At 39.3% G+C, this 24,433-nt stretch overlaps 1 protein-coding gene across 6 annotated transcripts in view; it reads left to right on the top strand.

The window, feature by feature from the left end:
* The window catches only part of prkcab (protein kinase C, alpha, b), a 256,689-nt gene that overhangs the window by 221,972 nt on the left and 10,284 nt on the right, over positions 1 to 24,433 (top strand). For 5 of the 6 annotated variants that reach the window (XM_057817538.1, XM_057817542.1, XM_057817543.1 and 2 more), the window contains 11 exons: positions 1,091 to 1,247; positions 1,346 to 1,480; positions 5,643 to 5,736; positions 6,156 to 6,185; positions 12,428 to 12,742; positions 13,257 to 13,348; positions 16,948 to 17,010; positions 17,109 to 17,247; positions 17,662 to 17,742; positions 20,551 to 20,658; positions 20,728 to 20,868. In XM_057817538.1, the coding sequence (XP_057673521.1) occupies positions 1,091 to 1,247; positions 1,346 to 1,480; positions 5,643 to 5,736; positions 6,156 to 6,185; positions 12,428 to 12,742; positions 13,257 to 13,348; positions 16,948 to 17,010; positions 17,109 to 17,247; positions 17,662 to 17,742; positions 20,551 to 20,658; positions 20,728 to 20,868 (1,355 nt within the window). The remainder of the gene's footprint in view (positions 1 to 1,090; positions 1,248 to 1,345; positions 1,481 to 5,642; positions 5,737 to 6,155; positions 6,186 to 12,427; positions 12,743 to 13,256; positions 13,349 to 16,947; positions 17,011 to 17,108; positions 17,248 to 17,661; positions 17,743 to 20,550; positions 20,659 to 20,727; positions 20,869 to 24,433) is intronic. The other variant, XM_057817540.1, reaches the window with a different exon arrangement.

The following is a 24,433-nucleotide window of genomic DNA, read 5'->3' on the forward strand; positions in this document are numbered from 1 at the left end:
TTGAGTGCAAAAATAAATTTGGGGGAAAAATGCATTTGAAAGCTTTTTTTTTTTTTTTTTTATTGAAGTCAATGTTTTTGATTGAAGAAACTTTTTTGATTGAAGTAATGTTATTTTGTGTTTTGGGCCACATTTTGGCTAGGACATTTGTGTCATTATTAATCAATCAAAAATTAAGTTGCTTCATACAAAAAAATATATTTCCAAAGAAAAATCACTTCAATCACAAAAAGAAAAATTTTAATAATAGAAAAAAAGTTTTTGAATGTGAAAAAATATTTGAGACTCAAAAATTTGAACACTTAATTTTTCATTTAAAAACGTTTTCTTTGATTGTAGCAATCCTTTTTGTGTTTGGGCGATATTATGGGTAGGGCCTTTGTGTCTAAATCATTCAATCCCACAAAAAGTTGCTTCAATTATAAAAAAAAATATTTTCAATCAAAGAAAAAAATCATTTATAAAAAATAAAATTACCCTCCCCATTTTTTTTGTTGTGAAAATGATATGCAAAGCCAATGACCATATAAGGTGCTAGTAACATGATCTGTTTGAAATATAATTTAGATCCATTATAAGAAGATCTTTTTTTTGCTCATTTCATTCAATTTTGCTGTTTGTTTTCTTGCTTTATAATTTATGTCTTATCATCAACTTATGGTATATCAACAGGACTGTTCATGATTGCTCATAAATGTATTGCAAGTCAATTTTTCATGTTTTTTTTTTTATTATTATTATTATAATTCTCACAAATGTTTTGCTTTTCCAGATGAAAAAAGTTTGCCTAGTTTACCATTACTTGTACTGTTACTGCTTCTCTTCTTACTGCTATTAGAGCTTCCTATCAGCATCATCTCCAAGTAAGCATTATTATCTTTTGGAAAGTAACTTTACTTTTCCAAACAGGTCTTCTTTTGGATCTCATTAGATGAACTGGCATCCATCCAAAAATTGATGTTATGTCTCACAAGCTAACTTTGTAAAGACCCACTGAAGTTCTGCCATACGCTTTACAAATGGATCTTTTTGAAGGTAGAAGCAACCATCTGTGCAGCTCGTTTTATCTCGTCCTACCTTCTTCTTCCAGTGGGCGAAGCCAGAAACCTGATTCCGATGGATCCTAACGGTTTATCGGACCCTTATGTCAAACTAAAGCTCATTCCAGACCCGAAGAACGAAACCAAACAGAAGACCAGGACCATCCGTTCATCTTTGAACCCGTGCTGGAACGAGTCCTTCACCTTGTGAGTTGTGCTTAAAGACGAAACTTATTTTTCCACACTCACATTAAGCATTATCGTCACGTAAAATTACTTTCCTCATTTTTTGTGTGTGCACCCAGTAAACTGAAAGTATCCGACAAGGACCGCCGTCTGTCCATTGAGGTGTGGGACTGGGACCGGACCACAAGGAATGACTTCATGGGCTCCATGTCGTTTGGGGTGTCCGAGCTGATGAAAGCACACACGTGTGGATGGTCAGTGTTTTCCTGTTTCATTCCGACGTTGACGTTAAAATTTTACCGCAATTTCCACACAACAGCGGGCACCCTAAGCCATAGGTGTCCACATATCCATATGGGATATTCACATAGAAAAATGTTACACTGAATGACTGGACTTGAGCAAAAATATCATTGTTGACTAGCAGTGGGAACCTCTTGATACCTCACGGTACGATACGATTTGCGATACAAAGCTCACGATAATGATGATCTGACGATATGGCGATACAACGATTATCGAAACATTGGTCAGGAAATCATTCTAGGATTTTCTACAAACAACTAATAAACAGAAAAACAAGTATCTGCTGTGATTTGGAATGAGTTTATCACGAGTAGACGTCCAATCCGTTTGAAGTGGGAGGGATGGCAGCGAATGAACGAATGTTCATTCGCTGCCACCCTCCCACTTCAAATGGATTGGACGTCTATGGTTGTCAGTGGCAGCCAATTCCAGGCAATTAGGTAATTTTGGACCATTTAAGGTCATGTACCTGTTGATTTTGGGGTTTTTTTATGGGTCACTTCCTGTTTATTTTGAGTTACAGAACAGGAAGTGATCTGGGAATCACCCAAATGAATAGGCAGTGACTCAAACTCAACAGGAAATGACCTGTAAATGCCCTAAAATGAACAACAAGTGACCTGTAAATGCCCCGAAAATCGGACCGAATGACTGTGAATGCTCTGGTTTTGAATGAACGAACTTTCCCATTCTAAATGGATTGGCTGTCGAGCACCGTCAATGGCAGCCTTAGAGTTAACTGAGACACGATTATGGTGGCTGCATGGTTCCTTCGATTCTTGACAGGAGCATATCGATAACCTTTTCGGATACAAAGTATCACGATATATCACCATTTTAATATTTTGTCACACCCCTATTATTGACTAAATAACATAATCAAAACACTGGGTTGCGTCCTCCAGTTCACATTATATGCAGCCAAAAAGGTCCTACTGGCGCGTTCTCAGCCAGTCTAACCCCACAAAAGCACTTCGGTTCAAAAATCAGGTTGCTCCCAGTGTTGTTAATCTTACTTTTAAAAAGCAATTAATTACAGTTACAAATTACTTTTCCCAAAAAGTAATTGCGTTAGAAACTCAGTTACCTGAATGTAAGAGTAATTAGTTACTTGGCAAAGTAACTGGTGATAATTTTCTTTTTTTTTTTAAAGGGTTTTTGGGACAATTGGCCCTAGCCCAATTCTTTACCCTAAACTTAACTCGACACAGGGGTATTGCGGATATTGCGATAATTAGATAGTAACTTTTGCTATGTGTGGAAGTCATTTAATGTGGTGAATCAACCAATAAAGTTCTTAAAATTACTCCTGCTATTGCATTAGTTCCCTTCTGTCTATTTTCGACATGTGTAAGTTTTAAAACTCTTTCATCATTTAAAGATAGGTTTAAGTTAGGAGCATTTTAGATAAAAAGTTACTCAGGTTCACTAGGAAGGTTCTCTACAACAGAGCCTTCTTGAGAAGTCTGCTGCTTTAAGATGGCGGCTGTTTACTAACGCATCTAGTTCTTTATTATACGTGTTGCTAATGCCGCCATGTCTGTCATTTGCATCTAGTTCTGTATATATGTGATATCTACCGAAGCATCATGTGGGTTTGTAGCTTGTAGGCTATCGGCTACAGTCAGGTATCATTGGAGCCTGCTAGCATGGTAGCATCGCGTTTGCAACGGAGTCACACTCCCTTGGCTCCTCCCCACTCCTGCTCTGCTCTCTTGTCTCTGTGAGTCCATCTTTTTAAGACTTTTGTCGCGTCAGTCAACCAACACGGCTTTCCCGCCCCAGTAACGGTAACGGCGTTGCCAAAATGAGAAAAGTAATTAATTAGATTACTCACTACTGAAGAAAATAACGCCGTTATATTCTAACGCCGTTATTAACAACACTGGTTGCTACAATTACCAAGAAGAAAAAAGAAAATCTATTTTACCTTGACTTCTGTGCTTGTAGTGGACACAGCCCTTTTAAAATTCTCATAGCGCTTAATGAACTTAGATCTAATGACTGTCAGCATTAGCGCTAGCTTAGCAGTTTTATCGCACCCTGTGAATGGCACCAACTATCTTCGGCGATAAAATCAACATAGCAGCTTCCGAAGTCAGTTAGCAGTATGCTAGCATAGCGGCTTCATCTTAGTAAACTTTGGAAATGTTTTTAATGTTTCAGATCTTAAATCGTTCTTCTATAGTGGCGCAAAGGGTCTTCTCTTGACAACAAGTTGGCAGAGGTGGGTAGAGTTGCCAATAGTCCCGGATTGCGCGGGACATCCTGAAATTTAGTTTAGTATGATTAGGCGGGACTGTTGGCCACCTTAAGAATAGCCAAACATGTTTCTCAAGTAAGAGTAGCGTTACTTCAAAATAATATTACTCAAGTTAAAAGAGTCATCCAAAAAATTCTCAAGTACAAGTTAAAAAGTATTTGGTGAAAAGAATACTCAAGTTATGAGTAAAATTGTGAGTGACTGCTTATGATGATGTTTAAAAAAAAAAAAAAAAAAATCAAAGTATTTTTTCTATCTATATGAACTGGTATTATTATACTTTGTAGAAGACCCTATTACATATCCAAATTGAGCCAAAGAACTATTTTTAAAAAAATAATTGAATTCCTGCGAGTGAGAAAAAATGCTGAAATGAAGCATCATTTTTCAAAAGAGCATGAGTGCCCTCTGGTGGAGAAAACATATTTCCTTTTATGAAACTAAAAGGATCTTATCTCCGGTTTTCCGTGGTCAATCGGTGCCAAATAAAAACTGGGAGAGAGGTTAAAATCCACATTTTCGAGTCATGTTGACGGCAGTGCTCTATGTCAAATACTTTTTTTACGTTGCTTTAAGGATGCCATGTGATTGAAAAGGGTGGCGTGATCATATAACGGCATGCTTGAGCCTGATTGGTATAAAGGAGTCATGTGATTATTGTTGCTACATATCATTGGCGAAACTGGTAAGGCCACTGTAAAAGAGTATGGCTTAATAGAACTACTCTTAAAAGTACATTTTTCTCTAAAAACCACTCAAGTAAATGTAACGCATTACTAACCACCTCTGCAAGTTGGTATGTACAGTGATCCCTCGTTTTTTGCAGTTAATGGGGACCAGAACCCGCTGCGATAAATGAAAAAGCGCAAAGTAGTGCAACTCCCCCACCCCACCCAAAAAAATTTTTCTATTTTTTGTGTGTGTTAAATGTATTTATTCAGATTAAGCATTGGAAAGAGATACATATAAGGCATGGGGTTTTTTTTCTGTCAAAGTATGATATATAAATGTGTTTTAAGCATTTCAAATGTAATAATTATGATAAGTTTTAAACATGTTACTCTCCCACCGAATTATTTGTAAACAAGAATAAAGTATGGTAGTAGAAAAATGCTTAGCTTTAATAAATGCGTCATTGAGTGAGTGCACTAACTCCACTCCACTGCTCACTTACACACAATGAGTTGCCACAGCAACTGCTTAACAAGTTAAACGATGATTGACGCATGTGGCGCTTTGAAGTTTTGTCTTACAAGCATCTGTGGCAAGATCAAACCCAAACATCTTTCAACATCGTTAACTTTAAAAAACAACTCCAGTGCACAGCCTGACTAACAAAGAGCAGGGAGATGGTACGAGGGAGCGACAGTGAGACTACGCGACTGGCTCGGGACAGCTCATCTGTGTTTTCTTTTTTTTTTATTGACAAAACATCCGTGATGGACTGAGGGCGTGAAGTTTGATATGCGAAGTAGCGAGGGATCACTGTACCTGTAAATTAATCCCCATTCACAAACGTATTATGCTATCGCTAATGACACGCTAGACAATGCATTCCGAGTAGGCACTGTTACATTTGGAAAGTCGGCGTGTTGTTGTATAGTAGAACCCTCACCAGGACTTTCTGGACTACTAAACAAAATCAAAGACTGAAACAAGGAAGAATCATGCTAGTTGGCCTGTAAAAATCTGTGAATTAGCCCTTACGGTATTAAAGCTGCGATGTTCAAAAAAATCCAAATTTTGTAATTAAATAAATAAAATAACATTTGGTAACCTACTGCAGACAACAACAAAGTTTTTTTTCTTTTTTTCAAAATATGTAACACCATTTGTGTATTTCTAAGGTACAAGTTACTTAACCAAGAAGAGGGCGAGTACTACAACGTGCCCATCCCAGAAGTTGATGACGTGGACTTGGAACTCCGGCAAAAGTTCGAGGTGAGTATAAGGTATTTTTTATCGTTTTGAGCCCACTGAGTGTATACGTATATTAAAACCACTGAAGTCATAGAGATCAACAAGAATTATTAAATCCGCCTGATATTTGCACTTCAACACCAAATAACATATTTGCCGCTCTCCACACACTGCCTCTTATTGTTTATTCTTCTTTTTCTTTATAAGACGACCTCCTGCCTTTTGCTTTCAACTCAAAGGCTCGCACCTTTATACAACACGGCGCAGTTGCCGTGGAAACAAGCGCGGGATGCAGTCAAATGTGACAGCATTCATCATTCGACGCATTTGTCAATACCCGATCAGCGCGACTGTACTTCAGCATGCACAAAAATGAACTTTGAAGCTCGGCAATTAATCATCTAACTAACTAACCAGTGAGTTTCTTTTTCCCCCCGTAGGCCTGCCAGTTAAATATCCACTATCTCAAGGTAGCCACTCCGCCTATCTTTCTTTATTTCTCACGCTCCCGACGTTCTACGTACTCACGATTGTTTGTGTTTGTGCGTCCGCGAGTGAACATGATTCACTAACACGGCCCCCGCCTCGCTGACACACTGACTGTACTCGACTGTATATGTGCTTGGCTGTCTCTGAACTCTCTAGTCTCTGTGAGCATGAATTGCACAATGACAACACAAAAAAATATTAGGTCAGAAATTCGTCATATCTGAATCTTAAAAAAACAAGATGCAAAATAGATTTTACAAATTGATGAAAAAAAATCAAGGTTTTCATTTTTGTGAACATATCACTCTGAAGCCACACATCACTCTTAACTTATTAGCTGCCACTGACGGCAATAGACGTCCAATCCATTTGAGGTGGGAGGTATGGTAATTTGTTCATTCGCTACCATCGTCCCAATTCAAATGGATTGGACGCCTAGTAGTGAAACCGCAGAAGCATGAAAAGGGCCACGTGATTGGACGTCTATCACCGTCAATGGCAGCGATTTAGTTTAATTTTTTTTTTTTTTTAATCTGTTACTAACACATCTTTTTTTTTTTCTGGACATTCACTGGAATGATCACGTCTTAGTGTGCATGCTCAATTTGTCCACATGATGGCAGTACAGTATATGACAAGGCTGACATGTGTATACGTGCTTAATAAGGTTGTCAAATACGTTTCAGAGAAGTGACGAAATTTGAGACTGAACACTTTCCTAGTTGTGTGAAGTTTATTTGAAAGGAAACAAAAAACACATGATCACACATCGTTAAGAATCACAGAAATAACCAGAAAGGTGTGGAAAGTACAGTGGGGCAAATAAGTATTTAGTCAACCACCAATTGTGCAAGTTCTCCTACTTGAAAAGATTAGAGAGGCCTGTAATTATCAACATGGGTAAACCTCAACCATGAGAGACAGAATGTGGGGGGAAAAAAACTGAAAATCACATTGTTTGATTTTTAAAGAATTTACTTCCAAATTAGAGTGGAAAATAAGTATTTGGTCACCTTCAAACAAGCAAGATTTCTGGCTGTAAAAGACGTCTAACTTCTTCTAACGAGGTCTAACGAGGCTCCACTCGTTACCTGTATTAATGGCACCTATTTTAACTCATTATTGGTATAAAAGACACCTGTCCACAATCTTAGTCAGTCACACTCCAAATTCCACTATGGCCAAGACCAAAGAGCTGTCGAAGGACACCAGAGACAAAATTGTAGACCTGCACCAGGCTGGGAAGACTGAATCTGCAATAGGTAAAACGCTTGGTGTGACGGCCCCTGGCCGTTTAATGGTTAATTTTCTGAGGTTCTTCCAGTCAGCTGATCGTCGCCTCCACCAGCTGGCTGCTTCCCCTCCCACTGTGACGACAGCTGATCGATGCAGGACGGACCGAGGACGTCACCGCTGCTGATTGGCCAGGGAAAAAGGCGCTCCCGGACGAGCCCCCAATTTTATGTTACGTGCCAAAGATGGCTCGCGAAAGGCGTAACATAAAACAATCCACACAAATGTACAAGTGGACACAAATTTATTTACACAATAATCAAACTCGCAATGAATATGTACAAAATGCCGAGGAAGCGTGACTTCAGGGTAAGCCCAGGCCAAAACAACAAACAAAAGCAACTACACTTAAACCCCACCCGCTAACTAAGCCCTGATCATGTAAAAGGAACAAAGAAAAGACAGCTTCTAACCTAACTTCCTACTCTATACAAAACAGGAGAAAACGGGTTGAACAGAAATGGCGACTTACCCTTACTTGCTTGCTTCAGTGCTCTTATTTACAGTGGTGAACAAAAACGATCCAATAACGAATAAACACAAAAGGCCTCACCGAAAAAGCGGGAGTGTATCAAACTAGCGATCAAAATGCAAACGAGCGTGAATGGCGAGCAAATAGCTAGCGGGGAGGAACGCGACAGAATGCTGCCAAATTGCGACCTCCTAGAACGTTAACAGCGGCAGGTTTATGAAGCTTGGCGCCTCCTTCCGTGGCCAATCAGCGGTGGTGACGTCATCGGTCCGTCCTGCGTCGATCAGCTGTCGTCACAGTGGGAGGGGAAACAGCCAGCTGGTGGAGGCGGCGATCAGCTGACTGGAAAAATCTCAGAAATTAACTGTTAAACGGCCAGGGGCCGTCACACTTGGTGTAAAGAAATCAACTGTGGGAGCAATTATTAGAAAATGGAAGACATACAAAACCATTGATAATATCCCTCGATCTGGGGCTCCATGCAAGATCTAACCACGTGGCGTCAAAATGATACCAAGAACGGTGAGCAAAAATCCCAGAACCACACGAGGGGGACCTAGTGAATGACCTACAGAGAGCTGTGACCACAGTAACAAAGGGTACTATCAGTAACACAAAGCGCCGCCAGGGACTCAAATCCTGCACTGCCAGACGTGTCCCCCTGCTTAAGAAAGTACACATCCAGGCCCGTCTGCGGTTCGCTAGAGAACATTTGGATGATCCAGAAGAGGACTGGGAGAATGTGTTATGGTCAGATGAAACCAAAATAGAACTTTTTGGTAGAAACACAGGTTCTCGTGTTTGGAGGAGAAAGAATACTGAATTGCAGCCGAAGAACACCATACCCACTGTGAAGCATGGGGGTGGAAACATCATGCTTTGGAGCTGTTTTTCTGCAAAGGGACCAGGACGAATGATCTGTGTAAAGAAAAGAATGAATGGGGCCATGTATCGAGAGATTTTGAGTGAAAATCTCCTTCCATCAGCAAGGGCATTGAAGATGAGACGTGGCTGGGTCTTTCAGCATGACAATGATCCCAAACACACAGCCAGGGCAACAAAGGAGTGGCTTCGTAAGAAGCATTTCAAGGTCCTGGAGTCGCTTAGCCAGTCTCCAGATCTCAACCCCATAGAAAATCTGCGGAGGGAGTTGAAAGTCCGTGTTGCCCAACGACAGCTGCAAAACATCACTGCTCTAGAGGAGATCTGCATGGAGCAATGGGCCGAAATACCAGCAACAGTGTGTGAAAAGCTTGTGAAGAGTTACAGAAAACGTTTGGCCTCCGTTATTGCCAACAAAGGGTAAATAACAAAGTATTGAGATGAACTTTTGGTATTGAACAAATACTTATTTGTCACCATGATTTGCAAATAAATTCTTTATAAAAACAAACAATGTGATTTTTTTTTTTTCCCCACATTCTGTCTCTCATGGTTGAGGTTTACCCATGTTGACAATTACAGGCCTCTCTAATATTTTCAAGTGGGATAACTTGCACAATTAGTGGCTGACTAAATACTTATTTGCCCCACTGTATATGCAATGGTACCTCTACTTAGGAACGTCCCTACATGCAGAATTTTCAGGTTAAGACACGCCTCAGCGGGAAAACATTGCCTCTTGTTACGAAAGAAATTTCAGAATACAAATGGTAAAAATATAATATGGCAGCGCCCAGAGTTTACTGAATGTAACATAGTTATAGCTTCTTTTCCATTGGTTATTGCCAAGCATTCATGGCATCCAATTGGCTAAGACGGACCTCTACTGTACAATGTATCACAAAAGTGAGTACACCCCTCGCATTTCTGCAGATATTTAAGTATATCTTTTCATGGGACAACACTGACAAAATGACACTTTGACACAATGAAAAGCAGTCTGTATGCAGCTTATACTGTATAAGAGAGTTAATTTATTTACCCTCAAAATAACTCAAAATATAGCCATTAATATCTAAACCTCTGGCAACAAAAGTGAGTACACCGCATGGGAACTACGTACATCCCTAAATGTCTAAATTGCGTACTGCTTGTCATGTTCCCTCCAAAATGTCATGTGACTCGTGACAGGAGTGCTGTCAGCATTGTTGCAGAGATTGAAGAGGTGGGGAGGGGGTCATTCCCACCACCATGCTTGACTGTAGGCATGACACACTTATCTTTGTACTCCTCACCTGGTCGCCGCCACACATGCTTGAGACCATCGGGACCAAACATATGCATCTTCGTCTCATCAGACCATAGGACATGGTTCCAGTAATCCATGTGCTTTGTTGACATGTCTTCAGCAAATTGCGGGCTTTCTTGTGTACCGTCTTCAGAAGAGGCTTCCTCCTGGGGTGACAGCCATGCACACCAATTTGATGTAGAGTGCAGCGTATAGTCTGAGCACTAACAGGCTGACCCCCCACCTCTTCAATCTCTGCAGCAATGCTGACAGCACTCCTATAACGAGTCACATGACATTTTGGAGGGAAAATGACAAGCAGTACTCAATTTGGACATGTAGGGATGTACGTAGTTTCTAAGGGGTGTACTCACTTTTTTTGCCAGGGGTTTAGATATTAATGGCTATATTTTGAGTTATTTTGAGGGGAAAATAAATGAACTCTATTATATAAGCTGCACACAGACTACATTTTCATTGTGTCAAAGTGTCATTTTGTCAGTGTTGCCCCCATGAAAAGCTATACTTAAATATCTGCAGAAATGCGAGGGGTGTACTCACTTTAGGGATACACTGTATGTGTAAGTGTGTATCCCAGCGTCCGACAGCTTTACATGAGTGTATTATTTATTCTTTATTCTTGTTTTTTTACATTATGCACAACTCATATTTTATGTTTGTTGGGCAATAATAATTGTAACATATATTTGTTACATGTTTTGATGCATTTTGATGCATTATAAAAGATTTAAATCTGAATTTTGGGGGGTTTGGAACAGATCAGGGCATTTACATGGAAAACGTCTCTCAATTTACGAAATGTTCAGATTACGAAACTACTTCCAGAACCAATTAATTTCATAAGCAGAGGTACCACTGTATCATTTACTGTTGCAGTGGAATGCCCATACCTACTTTCAAGGGTTTTTTTTTTTTTTATATATACAGGCTGTCCTTTAGCCATTTTTTATGTCTTTAGATGTATAAAAATAAAATCGTCGATTACTGTGTTTTCTTCCATATCTTGTTCACTTTAACTCACTGGCCAATAGATGTCCAATCCATTTTGACCAAAAGAGGCTGGGAATAGTCAAATTTAATATAAATTTGATATATCTTACAAATGTAATATTTTAATCATTTTCAAGGTCCCTAAAACATTTAAAGGCAAGTTTATTTGTATAGCACAACTCAACCCTCTACTCTACTTGAATACCAGAACAAAGTGCAATATTTTGGTCGGGGATATGTCATGCTTTTATTGGTTAGTTTTGATGTTAAAGAAATTGTTTTTAATGCGGAGTGAGCACTTACGTTTGTTTGCCTTTTTGAAGTTGCGTTTTGTCTCAGCCATTTTCAAAGAGCCAAAAATAGCAAAAAGGGCGTGTTAACCTCATGATTTGATTTCGATGGGTAAAGTTCCTACCAATCCTCTCCCAGAAGTGGCAATAGCAACTAAATTCTGTGTATTTATTGATTTAGAGACGCGAACGCATCATGTCCTTCAGCAGCATGCTCAGGTCTGAAGGGGTTGATACTATATTTTTTTAAACCCCCGTTTTCTTGTCTTTTGTAGGTTCATACCTGGTATTCAGTGTTTCACACCCTGTATTTTAAAACTGAAATACTACTCCATAAATCCGTAGTTTAATGAGGCTAAAATATTTCAATGGGTAAAACCTGATAAATATGACATTGTTATGTAAGGTATATGAGAAAAATGTGCAACATACAGCCAGGAATAAAGCTGTAACATTGCATAAAATTAAAATAAAATCATTTTTATGAGATAATCATTGGTTTCTTGAGAATAAAAATATTGCAGAGACAAATGTTATGCTTAAAAAGGAAAAGGTTTCAAAAGAATAGAAGTTGTATATTTAAGGCAATTAATTCTTTTAACAATCATAAAATTCTAGTCCCCAAGTTTTGCTTGTTTGTGGCCTAATATGTTGGGTAAAAATATACCAATATATCAACTTGTTTTCAGATAACGTATTTTAATAGCTCATGCATGTATGTCCATTTTTTTCATTATGTTCTTAACATGACCGTTTTGTCAAAGAAGAAACTTCTTTTCACGTTAGAAATACAGCCTCTGTAAATCCTGTTACCTTGAGAATTTTTTCGGGCGGGGTTGGATTTCATTCTGTTACTAATAAAAACATATTTTAGGATTATTTTTGTGTTACCATATACAATTTCCTACTAAATTTTCTTGCAGTTTGACATTATGCTTAATAAAATCGATGTGTGTCACTGTCCCCGTGTACTTCTGACCTCCACAGAAAGCAAAGATGGGCCACGGCAAGAAAGTCATCACGCCGTCGGACCACCGGCGCTTCAGCCTCCCCTCGGGAAACGCCGAGCGCCTGCGCCTGAGCGACTTTAACTTCCTGGCGCTGCTGGGTAAAGGGAGCTTCGGCAAGGTGATGCTGGCAGAGATGAAGTCCACCGAGGAGCTGTACGCCATCAAGATCCTCAAAAAGGACGTGGTCATCCAGGACGATGACGTGGAGTGCACCATGGTGGAGAAGAGGGTGCTAGCGCAGAGGGACAAACCGCCTTTCCTCACGCAGCTCCACTCCTGCTTCCAAACGCTGGTGCGTGGGAACAAAAAAATCAAAGTTTTAAATCCTGAGATTTAAGTACAGAGTACTCATTGCCTGTCATTGACTCGCAAAACATTCATGCGTTCTCCCAAAATAAGGCCGTTACCAATTTTAATCGTAATTAATCGCATGAGATTAATTATGATTAATCACATTATGTATAATAATTAATTTAAATGCAATAGGCACACTTTAGTTTTAAAATGTACTTCCATATTGGTGAAAAAAACCTGAATTAACTAAATTATAATACTTAATGGTGAGATTAATTGCGATTAATCGCACTCTGTATAATGAATTCAAAAGTAGTTAATCGCACTTTTATTTTAAATTTACTCCCATATCAATGAAATATTGATCTATATTAACTCACAATGAGTTAATGTGCAATTAAAATATTTATCTGTGTTAATCTGAGTTAACTCGCCCAGCCTTACAATCTATTTTACTGTGCTGTACCTTTTTCACTTCTAACCACTGGGACCAAAATCTGCTTTGTGTTCAGGATCGACTCTACTTTGTAATGGAGTACATCAACGGAGGAGACCTCATGTATCACATCCAGCGTATGGGCAAGTTCAAAGAGCCTCAGGCCGTGTACGCATTTTTCTTCTTATGATGCAATTAGTGCTGGGCCATATGCTAGTAAGATTAGTGCTGTATAGTCATATTTGTCCTTATTTCGTCAATATCGTCATTTATCCATCGACTTGTCGTCTATTGATCTTTGTTTGTTCCATGACGCCATGTCCTTGAGCCGCCAGATCATGAGCATTAGTCCAGTTTTAACACTTTATCTCCCGGAGGGCCAAAATATATGTCAAGACCACCATGTGAAATATGCAATACAGTCTAATTCACAAAATAATGAAAATATCAAAATCATACAGGTGCGAGCATCAGAACATATAGTAGATATTTTAATGCCATATAGCTAAGTGTAATACATAAGTGTAATTATGTGAAAACAATAACACTACTCGCGAGGATTAGTAGATAATTTTACATTTGTGCAAAAATATGAATACGACTGTGCAGCTTCTGTTTACATTAGATAATGTAATTTTGCAACACTACTCATACATTTCACATTTGTGGCAGATCTGTTTAATATCAATGGCGTACCGCAAGCAACACGTCAATTTTGCTCATTAATATCCATTAATTGTTGCTAGGCGGGTCAACCTCCTGTTTGTCCCAAATAGTAAATGCATGGAAATAGTGTACGAATGAGATTTTTACTGAGCTAAACCTACCAATTCTGTCCGAAAATGATGTCCCTGGTGCCAAAGATGTGGAGGAACATACAAATGTTCAGTTAAAGAGATGGCTTGTGTCGAGGGCTGAAAAAGACGGGAAAAAGAGCCAAACTGACCTGATCCAGGGGTAGCTTTTTTATCGACTTTATCCTGTGTGCATTGCCATACGCCACTGACAATGACATTTTCCTGTTTCAACAATCTATCCTTTACCACCATATGCCCTGTCTTTCTTCTATATTATATCCTCTGGTTGTCTTACGTCTCTGACCGTTCTTAGGGGCAATTTACACTGCTATTTTTATATAGCGATTGCAAATGCTACTCAGTGACAGTCAACGAACACTTTTAAATTTTTCATTAACTCATTTTCTCCCAAACATGTATAAATACGTTCTATTTTTAATTGTTTCAGTGTCCCAAAAACGTATTCATATGTCTTTTAGGATTTTGTTTTCACAAGAGACATCTCTAGGTTCTGATGCAAGTTTGCTCCAAAGTACGACGCTCAAAATCCATTTTAAAGCAATAAAACTGGCCAATGGAGGGCAGTAGCGCATTTGGTAAGAACTCATATCGGACCATGACAGGAAATGACTGAAGAGAAATAGTCAGGAAATGGAAGTTGGAAGAAGTAAGAAGCGTGAGAAAAATGTGGAGAACGATGTAAACACAAGGCACATGCCCCACACAAGTTCCGTAGGTGAATTCTGTTATGAGGTAGTGGTCACTACAAAAGAAAAATTCAAAAAAATCTAACTTGATGAGACAGACAGGCGGTGATGAGGGAAAATTATACCCCGTCTGCCGATATAGCCGCGGCCACAACAGCGTCATCTCTCAGTTCAATAGTTTAGTTATGTGTAAATAAATTGTTACTTTGCTATCAAAAGCTCTATTTATCTTGTTGTTTAGCTTATTTTGTAGAAATAAACCATTATTCAGATGTTTGGGATGTCAAAAAAGCTGTTTTAAAGTCAAAGTTATCTTTGAAATGTATGCTTTTACAAAAAGCTCAATTTCTCTGTTTTTTCATCAGAAATTGGGAAATTGCTCAAACTAAGCTATTTTCTAATGCTGATATCTAAAGAATGGAAAAAGATATGAACTTACTTTTTTCCCTGTTGAAAGAAGAGAGTCTAATCTTTCTTTTGGTGGGTTCCATGTTTATATAGCGATAGAACAGCATTTTCTGTGGGCCTTGCAAAATCAGTCAAAATCCAGTAAAACGGCCAGGAGTGAAGTGGATTGCTCCGGTGAAAATGGCTGGGAGTGAATGAGTTAATAACCAGTGTTGTTAATAACAGCGTTAGAATATAACAGCGTTACTAACGGCGTTATTTTTTTCAGTAGTGATTAATCTAATTAAATACTTTTCTCATCTTGGCAACACCTTTACCGTTACTGAGGCGGGAAAGGCATGCGTTACTATGCGTTACCATGTTGGTTGAATGACGCAAGAAAAGTCTGAGAGAGACAGACTCACGGAGACGAGAGAGCAGAGCAGGAGTGGGGTGGAGGCAACGGAGTTGTGACGCCGTTACAAACGCGATGCTAGGTGGCTCCAATAATGCCTGACTGTAGCCGATAGCCTACAAACTACGCCCACATGATGCTACTGTAGATATCACATAAACATAGAACTAGATGCAAATGACAGACACGGCGGCATTAGCAACATGTATAAAGAACTAGATGCGTTAGTAAACAGCCGCCATCTTAAAGCACTATACTTCTCAAGAAGGCTCTGTCGTAGAGAACCTTCCTAGCGAACCTAAGTAACTTTTTTTATTTAAAACGTTCCTAAAACAGCAAAATCTTGACTTAAATCCATCTTTAAATGATGAAACAGTTTTAAAACTTAAATATGTCGAAAGTAGACAGAAGGGAACTAATACAATAACGGGAGCAATTTTAACAACTTTAACGGTTGTTCACAACATTAAATGACTTCCACACATAGCAAAGGTTACTATCTAGTTTTCGCAATATCCGCAATACTCATGTGTCTAGTTAAATTTAGGGTAAAGAATTGGGCTAGGGCCAATTGTCCCAAAAACCCTTTAAAATTCACATTGTGTGACCTGTTTTTGGTTTTTGGTTTTTTTTTGAGGAAAAAAAACATTTAAAAGATTATCACCAGTTACTTTGCCAAGTAACTAATTACTCTTACATTCAGGTAACTGTGCTACTAACGCAATTACTTTTTGGGAGAAGTAATTTGTAACTAATTAAATACTTTTTTAAAGTAAGATTAACAACACTTTTAATAATAAATCTTAATTCTATAGTTTATTTACACTTCCCCCTTACTAAAATTGTTTTTTTACAACAGAAAAGATAACAGTGGCAGTCAGATACCATTTTAATTTTTTTCAGGTCATTCATTGTCAGACAGACGCGGCACGGCAAAACACCACGCTAAAAAATAAGTAAAATATCAAAATGGCTTACCTTTTCGTCCTCTGTAGGACCATGGCCCTCAACAAAATGTTTACTGCATATGAAATGTGAATAGCTTCACCTTTCTGGCGTTAAACCGGTCTTTTGGACGTCCACGCAAGTTGATCCATTCTTCACATTTTCCCCTCCGAGTTTTTGGTTTTGGGAAAGGTATGAAGAAAATATCTTTCATGTGTCGTGATGTCTGGAGTCGTTTCTACAAGTTCCATAGCAGCTGTGTTTGATCGGCATGTTCTTTTTTGAAAGATCACCGGAGAAAACAAGCAGAAATAACATGGATTGTATGCGAGGGTGAGTCTATAATGACCCACTTCCGCGTTACGATGGCGACGTCATGGTCTAAAAATAGCATTCGTGCGGTACGCTATTGTAATAGAAGACTATAGAAGACTTTTTTCCCCCATATTGTCAAGCACTAATTGTGATAGAATCATTGTTTGGTTATATTTTAATTCTTCTTTATTTGCCAAACAGGTTTTACGCAGCAGAGATTGCTGTTGGCCTTTTTTTCCTGCATCGGAAGGGAATTATCTACAGGTGTGTGAGTTGATTGGAATGTAGCGATAACAAAAGAAGACTTTACTTAGGAGGAAAATGTCATGCACATAAAGCACTTTGCTTATCGCTTTGAATAGGGATCTGAAGCTGGACAATGTGATGCTGGACTCGGAAGGTCACATCAAGATCGCCGACTTCGGCATGTGCAAGGAGAACATGTACGAAGGCATGTCCACGCGCACCTTCTGCGGCACCCCCGACTATATCGCACCTGAGGTGAGGCGCCCATGGTGAGGAAGCATAGTCACTCAAATTTACAAGATATGTACATTTCTTTCCCAGTTAACTCTTTCCCTGCCATTGACGGCAAGCAGACGTTCAATCCATTTGAACTGGTGGAGGACTGGCAGCGATCATAGTCCTCCCAGTTCAAATGGATTGGACGTCTATCGCTGTCAGTGGCACTGAAATATGATCAATATGAATTGGATTCCCTTTTTTTCAGCTAATTTTGTCCTTTTTTGTTGTACTTGTGTGTCTGTGCGTGGGAGTGACGCCAGCGCAGCCGTAAATTGGATAGTAGGAGAAAGCGTCTTTGTTACAGCCGCTGAATAGCTGACGCTAGTTAATGGATGACATGATTTTTTTTCCCCTCTTGTATTATTTTTAACCCCTAGTCTCCTTTTCCAGATAATAGCGTACCAACCATATGGAAAGTCAGTGGACTGGTGGGCGTATGGAGTTCTTCTCTATGAAATGCTTGCAGGACAGGTACGAAAAAAATCTTATTTCTTATAATTTTGTTAAGATGGTAAAGAAAGAATAGAAAATTCAAATTTTGCTTTTTTTAAATGTTTATTTTAGAGCCTTTGAGACTTATCAGCTGGTTTATAAATCACATTACTCCTATATAACGTTGGGGTTAATACTGTAGCTGGAAATGTGCATTTAAACTACAAACTGCTGGGAAAAGTAGGACTATGAATAGTATACGTGTATGAAACTGCCATTTTTTTCCAAATAAAAAGCAGATTGTTGTTTATAGCTGATTTGGATTAATTATAAATCTAAATATCCTAAATGATATTTGTCGGAATACCGATGCAGGCAAATCATCTGTTCTGTTACTATTGGATCTCAGCGCCGCATTCGACACGGTTGATCACAACATACTACTCAGCAGATTGGAACAGTGGGTAGGGCTTACTGACACTATACTTCAGTGGTTCACATCCTATCTACATGATAGGGATTTCTTTGTGTCAGTCGGAAACCATCAGTCAGAACGAACCAAATTCAAGTGTGGAGTCCCTCAAGGGTCAGTTCTTGGACCACTGGGGTGGCGTGGCTCAGTGGTATAGTAGTTGTCCCCCAACCCAGAGGTTGTGGGTTCGATTCTTCGCCCTGATGAACTCGCCTAAGTATCCTTGAGCAAGATACTGAACCCCATGTTGCTCCTGGTGCTGCGTCACCAGTAGGTGAATAGTGAGATAGTGTAAAGCGCTTTGAGCGCCTTGAAAGGTGGAAAAGCGCTATATAAGTATAACACCATTTACCACCACTCTTATTAAACATCTATATGCTCCCGTTAGCTCAGATAATGGAACAGTATGACATCTCCTATCACGCCTATGCAGATGACACAAAACTGTACATTTCTGTGTCCCCACATGATTATAGTCCCTTAGTCTCCCTGAGTAAATGCATTCATCAAATCAATGAATGGATGTGCCCGAATTTTCTCCAGTTAAATGTGGAGAAGACAGAGGTGATCATTTTTGGACCAAAAAAGGAAAGGTCAAAGATAAGCAGGCAACTTAGCACAACGTCACTTACAGCTACAAATCAAGTCAGAAACCTTGGCATAATTATTGACTCAGACCTAAAATTGGATAGCCATCTAAAGTCCGTCTCTAAATCCGCTTATTACCACCTAAAAAATATAACCAGAATTAAGGGGCTTCTGACTCAACAAGACATGGAAAAACTTATGCATGCATTCATTTTCAGCAGATTGGACTATTGCAACGGTATACGGGTCTTGATAAAAATCAGTCAGGAAGCTGCAGCTAGTACAGAATGCTGCAGCCAGAGTCCTCACAAATACAAGGAAGCTGGACCACATTACACCGGTTTTGAAATCGCTACACTGGCTTCCAGTGAGTCAAAGGATAGACTATAAAATACTACTGCTCGTCTACAAAACACTTAATGGCCTTGGACCAAAATACATGCTTGACTTGTTAGATTCCAATGAGACATCTAGACCCCTAAGGTCGTCTGGAACCGGTCTTCTGCATGTTCCAAGAACAAGAACCAAGCAGGGTGAGGCAGCATTTAGTTATTATGCTCCTCACCTCTGGAACAAGTTACCTGAACGTCTGAAGCATGCTCAAACTGTTAGCTCTTTTAAATCAGGCTAAAAACGCTTTTGTTTAGCACTGCATATCCATAACTGTCTATATATTTCAATCTACTTGCTTTCTATTCCTCTTGTGCTGATCTCCATTGCTGATTTCAATTATTATTAGTAGTAGTAGTTTTTGTTTTATTTTTATTTATTTTTATTCTATTTGTGATTAAATGCGATCTTTATGTATAATTTTATTTCCGATTTTGATTGTCTTGGTTTTTACGTTGTATTGATTTAAATGTGATTTTATGATCTTCGTGTGATGTGAAGCACTTTGAATTGCCTTGTGTTGAATTGGGCTATATAAATAAATTTGCCTTGCCTTGCCTATAAAGATAATCAATTTGCCTGCTTTCATTGATAACCACAGAAATCAGAAATTCTTTCTTTTAATGATAAAAACAAATATATATATATATTTTTAAAGGGTACCTCAGACTTAAAGACTTGTAGGCTCTAATAAGCCACAATTGTTCCTTTTTTTACTAAAATATGTTATTAGAAATACATAAAATATTGCCATGATGCTTGTTGGTTTTCTGATGTAACACTGACAAAGCGGAATGATTATAAGCAATATTCAGCATGTCTTTGCTGAAAAATTAAGAATGCAGCGGCATATCAGTGTAATTGGGGTCTAATCTTTTTCAGTAACGTCTTAATTCCTGCTGTCCGTTGCAAAACACTTTTAGACACAGACTGGGCTTTCATCGTCTCCCACTGTATTAAAAGTCAAAGCCAAACGCGACATACTCTTTTTCATATTTCCTCGTCTTAGCTCTTCATATCTCCAGTGCTCTTTGCTGTGTGCTCTTTTTTGGTTAAAAAATACTTCGTACACTCTGAAAATGAGCGCGCCACTGCCACCCAGAGTGGATGTGCAGTCACACTTTATTCTAGTACGGCAAAAAAGTATGTTACCCGACGTCACATTCGCCAACCCCAGCATCACTCTGCGCCCCACGGGGGGGGGCCCGTCCCACTATTTGAGAAGTACTGCTTTAAATGATTAATTGACTGTCAAAATAATCATTGATTAGTTTGATTGTTGATGAGTCAATTAATTGTTGCAGCCCTCAAGCCTTGATTTTTTTCTGTGACACCAATGAGTGATTTTATTTTTTCTTTATTATGTAATATTAAAATCTATACCTGTGTTCCTTCAGCCGCCGTTCGATGGCGAGGACGAAGACGAGCTCTTCCAGTCCATCATGGAACACAACGTATCCTACCCCAAGTCCATGTCCAAAGAAGCCGTGTCCATCTGCAAAGGGGTATGTACACCTGAGCAAATGTTAAAAAAAAAAATTTCATTGTTTTGCTGTTGTTTTGCTTCCCGCCAGCTGATGACCAAACACCCCTCCAAGCGCCTCGGCTGCGGACCCGAAGGCGAACGTGACATCCGGGAGCAGGCTTTCTTCCGACGCATCGACTGGGAACGTCTGGCTAACAGGGAGATACAGCCGCCCTTCAAACCCAAAGTGGTAAGCTGCAAATCCAGTTCAACAACGGCCATAGTTGTCCAAGCTGTTTGAAATTGATTTGAGTGAATTTCTATCACCATCAAGGGTTCCCCACAGAAAACTTGCACGGTAGTAGAGAAGCCCACTGGCAACCCACCATGTTTTTTAAAAAATATAGAAATACAAACAACAATACAAAACAAAAACATGTACAATGCAGTTTAGTGCTAATGAGTTGGGACAGGATTGTTCACATATCAACCATAAGATGTCACCATTGTACTTTCAACACCATCATCAGGTATGACCAGGGGTGCACATAATGTTTTTGCCCAGGTTCTCAGAGGAGGACCTGGAGATGTGACTTGGTCCTCATTGAGCTTGAGAGCCGACCCGCCCGATGCGATAAATTTATGACAAGCTTTACTTAGAGCCAATTTGCAATTTTTATCAGAAATGTGTTCACCTTTGATGTCCTGCATGACAGGTCAACCGCTATCGAAGAATTGATGGAATGTGTAACAATTGAGCTAAGTATACCTAACTGTAAAGGCATTACCATTTGTTGTGTCTATCGTGCACCTGACTCAAATGTACAACTTTTTACCCAAAGCACCCCTAGCTTTCACCACTCACCAATCAAGGACATGTACTGATCGAAGTTACACAAATTATTTGTGAAATCTCCATGGAAATTAATGACTTTTTGAACAGTAGGCGCTAGACTGTCATTGGACTGATCATGAGCTGTTGCTTGTGCGACCTTGGTGGAAGGGGGACGGGTCCCGATAAGCTTTGGCTTTTTTCCGTTCCCTTTGTCATGTCTCTTTTCATCTTCTCATGAAATTGATATGAAAATCATCAAAAGCATCCATAATGAAATTCTGCTACCAATAACCCATATCTTCAACCTATCACGCAACCAACCCGTATAACGGCACACTGTGCGACTCTCATTGATAATATTTTCACAAACATTTTAGAGCAGACTCAAAGTGGCCTGCTAATCTGTGATATTACAGACCATCTGCCTATCTTTACTGAATTCCCTTTAAGCTATTCCTGCCCAAATAAAACTAAGATTGTATACAGAAGACTGAGAAGTGAACAAAATATTGAAAACATGAAAAAAGAACTTCTGAACCACAAATGGGATGATGTGTACAATGCAACAGATGTGAATACTGCTTATCAGTACCTTCTGAATACAATCCAACACCTCTATGATAAGTGCTGCCCGGTCAAGCAGTTTCCTGTGAGAACAACTATAAACAAGCCTTGGTTAACGAAGTCTCTTGGATAAACAAATATTCCTTTTTTTTCCCCTTCTTTTTTCTTTTTTTTACGTTGATTTTAATGCTGATGATGATGATGATGATGTTGATGATGATGATGACAAATGACAATGACAATAAAATTCAAATTCAAAATTAACTTTAATTAATTATATTAACAATTAATGCTTGATTAACATCAACTGGCACAACAAAATTGCCATTACTTTGAAGTGAAATGTAAAGAAATAAGAAGCACCAATTCAAAATAAAGGGCATTATGCGGCTCCCACATTAACTCCAAGCCTTTTTAAAAGTGGGATATCCTCCTCATAAGACCTCATTGAACGTGCATGTTTAGCTTTGTAAAATGCAAGCAAAAACACGTTTGTCAGTGCATGTCGCTGTTCATTACCTTTATTCCGCCACTTGTCCATAGGGCGAGTGGGGTCCTGTTTGACATCGATAGTTTGCTTAATTGCCACATGCTCTGTTTTTTTCGTGCTTTTCAAAGTTTGGATGGCTGAAATTCTTTGACCCTACATAAAATGCGCTGCTCTTATCGGCGACATTGGGATTCTCACGGCACATTTTGTACCGCATTTCCGTGCGAGCATCATTTGCTTCTAGCCATGGTACCTCCTGTAGCCACTTTTCAGCAAAAGTCCTTTTTTTCGGTAGCTCCGGTGACGTCTCTGTCGTCTGTCTGTCTTTTGACGGGAGTGGGGGAACACGGAAGTAATACAGTGTGGCCTGCCTCTTCAAAATTTTGAGAAGTTATTTTCTCGTGTCCGCCGCAAATACAGTGGTCAGCCATCGGTACGCAAAAGCGTGTGGAAGTCGTTGAGGGCCAGCGCATTTGTCTACGTCCAGTACGCATGCGCGCATGCGCACCACTTATGTGCACCCCTGGGTATGACGTACCCGACTTAGTGATTTCGACTTTACTTTATATAAGACCTTTTGAACTGTTTATTGTGGGTTTTTAATTGTAATCAAATACTTGGGGCGAGGTTATATTATTGTTTTTGAGGATGTGCAGACGCTGATACATGCTAATTGTTTGTGTGGATTGTTATTGCTGTATCAGCAGCTAGTTATGAATGCAAATTTGCTGTTTTTGAAGATAAAACTGATTTAATTTTTATTTTAGTTACATTCCGCAAGTGTTCATGTCATGAGCAGCTGAATAAAGTCAGCAAACCACACGGACATCTGACATCATCATTTCGGCGCTTAAGCTTGCTGTCTAGCTAGAACAGGGGTCAGCAACCCGCGGCTCTAGAGCCACATGCGGCTCTTTATCACTGCCCTAGTGGCTTACTGGAGCCTTTTCAAAAATATTTGACAAACATGACACAAACATTATTTTAATGCACTCATATTGTAATGAAACTAAACTTGAGGCGGCATCGTACAACAGTCACGAGGTGCGTCATTCTCAATAGGATGCACTGCCTAGAAAATTTAAAAACATTTACCGTATTTTCCACACTGTAAGGTGCATCGGAGTGTAAGGTGCACCTTCAATGAATTGCCTATTTTAAAACAATCCTCATGTATAGGATGCACTGCAGTATAAGTTGCAGTAGTAATCGTGTAATAGTAGTAGTAGTAGTTGGCATTGCTTTATGGATCCACAAGATAGAGCTGAGCTAAATGGAATGTCATGCCATGATTAACTCATTCACTCCCGGCCATTTTCACCAGAGCAAGGCCCTTGCTCCCGGCCGTTTTACCGGATTTTGACTGATTTTGCAAGGCCCACAGAAATAACTGTTCTATTGCTATATAAACATGGAACCCACCAAAAGAAAGATTAGACTCTCTTCTTTCAGCAGAAGAAAAGTGTAGTTCATATCTGTTTCCATTCTTTAGAAATCAGCATTAAAAAATAGCTTAGTTTGAGCAATTTTCCAATTTCTGATGAAAAAACGGAGAAATTGAGCTTTTTGTGAAAGCATACATTCCAAACATAACATTGACTTATACACAGCTATTTTTTGCTTTAGTTACATCCCAAACATCTGAATAATGTTTTCCTTTTACAAAATAAGATAAACAACCAGACAAATAGAGCTTTTGATAGCAAAGTAACAATTTATTTACACATAACTAACTGAAAGATGACGCTGTTCTGGCCGCAACAGCCGGTTAAACTTTTCTCTCATCGCCGTCTGTCTCATAAAGATGAATTTTTTTTTTGTCTCTGCGGGCTCTACTCGCGAGCAGCAGGGACTCAAAGTCATCGTCCGCTGCACTAGTGGTCGCGGTCGTTCTGCTCGGTCGTCCAGCGCCTGGCATCCCGTGCG

The sequence above is a fragment of the Corythoichthys intestinalis genome, chromosome 16 (assembly GCF_030265065.1).
Source record: "Corythoichthys intestinalis isolate RoL2023-P3 chromosome 16, ASM3026506v1, whole genome shotgun sequence".
In the NCBI taxonomy this organism is placed as follows: Eukaryota; Metazoa; Chordata; class Actinopteri; order Syngnathiformes; family Syngnathidae; genus Corythoichthys; species Corythoichthys intestinalis.